The 5,292-nt window shown below is 36.5% G+C and overlaps 1 protein-coding gene across 1 annotated transcript; it reads right to left on the bottom strand.

Annotated features, from left to right (window-relative positions):
* Nucleotides 1–4,049: 4,049 nt before the first annotated feature.
* Nucleotides 4,050–4,967, bottom strand: LOC102875933 (olfactory receptor 4A47-like). The gene has a single exon (XM_006902616.1). The coding sequence runs from the start codon at nucleotides 4,965–4,967 to the stop codon at nucleotides 4,050–4,052; it is 918 nt and encodes a 305-aa protein (XP_006902678.1).
* Nucleotides 4,968–5,292: the final 325 nt, after the last annotated feature.

Raw genomic sequence — 5,292 nt, forward strand, 5'->3', positions numbered from 1 at the left:
AAAAAAAAATAATAATAAAATAAAACTTTAACAAAGGGTGAAAAAGATAAATTGACGTATTGTCTACAACAATGGACTAAACCACAGAAGAGATTATGAAGATGGTGCAAGATGGGTCAGGTTTCCTTCTTTATAGAGTCGCTATGAGTGGAGTCAGTCTGACTGCACCTAACAATGACAATAACCAGTTTTGAAGTAACTTTTCTCTTCATATAGTCTAGCTTTTTATTTGTGGAATATTGAATAAGTTTATTTCAGAAAAGATACATCTCTGAATCAGATCTTTCATGACTTCAACCAACTATATTCCCTTACATTGTTCAAAAGAATGCCTCTTGATCTATGTCCAGGGTCTGTGTGAATGCAATTAAGTCTTCTGGAACTTTCATTATTCTGAATGTTAAACACATTTGAATAATCCAAATGTTTGTATTTTTTTTAGTACAGAAAGTGAAATACAGGTACACATCTTTCTTGTATTCTCTACTTAAATTCAACATCTTCAGCTATAATATCTCTAGTTCTATCTCTTCTGTATCCAGTTTGAATTCTTCTGGTGCCCTATTGATGCATTGCTACAATATTTTTTTAAAATTAATATCCACAATGTTATTGCCCTTTCCTTATTTCTCGCTATAATTCTGGTTTCTGCTTACCATTTAATACATCTCTTTGATCTTCTTTGAAACTTCCTTTGTCCTTCAATATTTTAGCTATTGTTGTTGCCTCCCTGTGAAATATGAGTCATATTGACCTGATAAACAATATACCTGAACCCTGTCCTGTCCCGTGCCATCCGCATCATCTCTGACACACTTTGGCTCATCGGTGCGATCATCCTGTCAATCCTTCTGTTTGGAGGTCTTTCTCTCTTTCACAGACTCTTCATCTTTCCAAACATAATGTCACTTTCCCAGACACAACTTCTCTTAGCAACATGTTCAAAGTATCAGAGTTGGAGCTTCATCATCTTTGCCTCCAACAACCATTTCTCTGCACTATTCCTAAGACATATCTGTTTATTCTTTTAGAAGTCCATGGGATATTCATTACTCTTCGCCCGCATTACCAATCAAAATAATCAATTCTTCTACCATTTTTTTGACTGTCCAGCTCTCCAATGATTAACAGATCATTGAAAACATAATAGCCTAAATCAGGTGCACCTTAGTATTCAAACTGCGATCATTGCTCTTAAGTATTTTAGAATGATCTCTGAGAGCACACTTGACCAGTGCAATGCATCTCCTGATCTCCTGGCTGCTGGTGCCACAGTTGTTGATTGTTTATCTTAGCAAGATAAAATCATTGACAACTTCAGTATTTACAGAATGTTATGTTCAGTATTTATGTAATGTTATCTATTGGTCTCATGTAAGGAAAATTGTTTTCTTGATGTTGAGATATAATTCAAAGGGAAGGCTGTAGTTCTTTATCTTCAGCAGCAAGCATTTAAAATCCTCACACTCAATAAGCAAAGTTCTGACATCTGCATAAAGAAAATTATTGGTGAGTCTTCCTCCAATCCTGATGCCACATTGCTTTTCATAGAGTGCAGGTTCACAAATTATTTGCTCAACATAAGATTGAATAAGTATGGAGAAAGGACACATCCCTGAGGGTACACTCTTTCTGCTTTTAAACCATGCAGTGTGTCTTTGCTCCAGTCAGGCAACTGCTTCTTGACCTAGGTATAGATTTGATGTGAGCACAATTGAGTGTTCTGAAATTTCCATTCTTCTCATTGTCAGCCACAGTTTGCTATGGTCCACACACTATTAGACATTCTCCTGATAATCTTTTATTTCAGCTGAGATTCATCTGATATACATAATCTTGAAATACTACAATACTTGTGGTTGCTGTGAAGCTGAACACTGTGACACTGTTGTGTCACATGCAATAATGGTTACGCATAGTGGACAGTGTTTGGTGGAGCTCCCCAATTAAAGCAAGCTTGGAAGCAGAAGTGGTATCCACTTCCGTAATAGCTTGCCTCCGGAAACCCTATGAACCTGGAGAAAGGATAAAAGTCAATCAAGTGTTGAGGACTTTCATTCATAGGGTCACTATGAGTCATCTACAACTCCATGGCTCATAACAACAACAACAGCAAGGTTCAAGGTTTCAATTAGGGAACTCTGATGATCTATGGGTAAGCAATAGTGCAGATAACACAATGCCAGGCTCATCTAATGTGCCAGTTTGTCCACGAGAGAAACATGGATGATATGTTCCCCTGCAATTTCCTCCCTCTGGAAACAGACTGGAGGGTCAACTATTAGATATCCCACGAATTTTTATATTTTTGTCTTGTATCCTCTCACTCTGCTAAATTGATCTGCTGGGTTTAACAGGTTTTTTGGTTGAGTCTTTTGGGGTTCTCTGTGTACCCTATCATATCATCTATATACAATGATAGTTTTTCCACCTCTTTGACAATGTGGATACCTCTTCTTTCTCTTTTCGTATTGTCCTAGGAAGTACTTCCAATAAAATATTAAAGAGGAGTGGTGATAGTGAACATCCTTGTATGGTCTCTGTTTGCAGGAGGAATGGCTTTAGTCTTTATTGAGAATGATATTGGCTCTCGGTTTGCTTATATACTTTTTTACTATTTTGAGGAAATTCCATTTTATTCCTATTTTACTGAGTGTTTTAATCAGGAAGGGGTATTGGATTTTGTCAAAGATATGCTGCATTATACAAAGCTGCCAACAACTTCTTGAAAGCACTGAAGAGCGAGGATGTCAGTTCTAAATACTAAGACGTCCCTATCCCAAGCTATGGTATTTTTAATAGTTTCCCATGCATGTGAAAGTAGTGCAGTGAGTTATGAAGACCACGTAAATATTGATGGCTTTAAATCGCGCTTTTGGTGAAATGTATTGAACATACTGAAAAAAAACAAAAACAAGCAAAAAAAACTGTCAAATCTGCCTAGGAGGATGTTCCTTTGAGAGAAACATGGTGAAATGGTAACATTTTATCTCATATGCTTTGGAAGTGTCATCAAGAAGTAAAAGATAGCAACAGTGAAGAGAGGAAGACCTCAGATGAGATGAATTGACAGACTGCAGCAATGCACTTGAACGTAGTGGAAATTATGAGGATGGCACAGGATAAAACAAGATTTCAATCTGTTGTTCACAGAGTCAATGAGGGTCATGGTCTACTCAATGGTACCTCACAACAACAACAGAGGGTTGCTTCATAGAAAAGTCTTAGAAATCTCTTTTTGATAGTTCATAGAAACAAAACTTCAAAGTAGCACAATTCACTCTAGAGCATGTAAGACCATTGTTGTTGTTGTTGTTGTTGATTGTCTTCGAGTCATGCACAACTCATAGGGACCCTATGAACAAAAGGCTTGAAGCCCCTCTACAACTGTCGACATTTTTCAAAGTTCATAGAGTTTCTGGAGGCATGTTATTTAGGAAGTGGATGCCACTCCTGCTTCCATATAGGACCCTACTGTGTCAAAATTGATCCAAGTGCAACTGAATATTTAATACATACATAAAAAGATAGAAATTAGAAGTATCTTTCGTCCTGAATCTTAACATAAGAAGCAGACTAAACAAAACCACACATTGACTGAACTTGACTGACACAAAATAAGACTACACAAACACTTGAAATGTTGTATGGGATAACTTTGGTGGGAATGGTTTGATAATTTTACATCTTATTATATTATTTTAAAATCTGTAAGGAGAACTATTAATTCTGAAGCAGTTTAGCATTATTTAAGAAAGAGATAAGAAAAATTTTAATTACCTAAAATAAACTGCTGGCATGTAACAAAACTCATCATATGAAATACGAATCTATAAACTCAAGAGGATAATTTCATTTAAAAATACACCATTTTAATCTTAAAATATATATTTTAAAAAAATGATCAGTTAAAGTAGATGCACAATCAATTTTATAATTTACAGATTGTTAAAAGTGAGGAAAAATTACCACATTGTGTAATTACACAGAGTTCTTCAGAAAGAACCTTTTTTCCTTGAAATTGGCCAATGCATTTGTTGTGCCTGCACTCATTTTCTTTCACTACTCCAAAGCTTTTTCATGACGTTTTTCATCTCTGCATTTCTTAGAGTATAGATTAGGGGATTCAACATAGGAGTTATGACAGTGTAGAACACAGCCAATGTTTTATCAATGGACAAAGTGAAAGGAGGTCTCACATATATAAAGATACAAGGGAAAAAGAAAAGGAGCACCACGGTGATGTGGGAGCCACAGGTGGACAAGGCTTTGCGCCTCCCTTCCTGACTCAGATTCTTCAGGGAGCGCAGAATGACTCCATAAGAGATGAGTAAAAGGGTAAAAATGACCACACATATGCCCCCATTATTGGCGACCACAAGAAGGCCAATGACATAAGTGTCAGTGCAGGCAAGTTTTAATAAGGGGTACATGTCACACATGAAGTGATCAATGACATTGGGACCACAGAAGGGCAAGTTATAAACAAACAGAAGCTGAACTATTGCATGAAGAAACCCCCCAATCCAGGTTAACAGCAACAGCAGAACACACACTCGTCGGTTCATGATGGTCATATAGTGCAGGGGTTTGCAGATAGCCACATAGCGATCGTAGGCCATGACCACCAGAAGTAATATCTCAGCACCACCAGACAAGTGTTCTACAAAGAGCTGGGTCAGGCAAGCTTTGAATGAAATGGTTTTCCTCTCATAGAGTAAGTCTATAATCATATTTGGAGTTACCGTAGTAGAATAAAAAGCATCCATAAATGATAGGTAGCCAAGAAAGAAGTACATAGGGGCATCGAGTGCTGGACTGACCACCACAGTCACCACAATGAGGAGGTTACCGACCATCGTAAAGACGTAGAAGAGTAAGAATAAAACAAATAATACTCTCTGACCATGGAGACTCTGAGTGAGCCCCAAGAGGACAAACTCCGTCACATTGTTCCTTGGTTCCATATGCTCATCAGTGAATTCAGAATTCAAAAATTCAGAAAGTCAAAATTGCAAAAATTCAGAATTCAAAAACCAGTTAATTTAGAATTCAAGAAAAATTTGGGAATATAATGATTACAAATTACTTTTGGAAGGATTAAATTTTTTTTTAAGCAAAAGAAATGCAGAAGTTTCTTGAAACAAGAATGAAATTAGTATTAAAATCTTTTTTTTATGTTCATTCAATGGTTCCCGATGATGGTAAAAGTACAATGCTTACTAAAATATCGTTTCAGTTCTCAGTCATCATTCAGATGAATTATTAATTTAATCAAGCAGAGACACTAAT

This window comes from Elephantulus edwardii, unplaced genomic scaffold (assembly GCF_000299155.1).
Source record: "Elephantulus edwardii isolate Elephantulus edwardi_28Jun2011 unplaced genomic scaffold, EleEdw1.0 scaffold00431, whole genome shotgun sequence".
Lineage (NCBI taxonomy): Eukaryota > Metazoa > Chordata > Mammalia > Macroscelidea > Macroscelididae > Elephantulus > Elephantulus edwardii.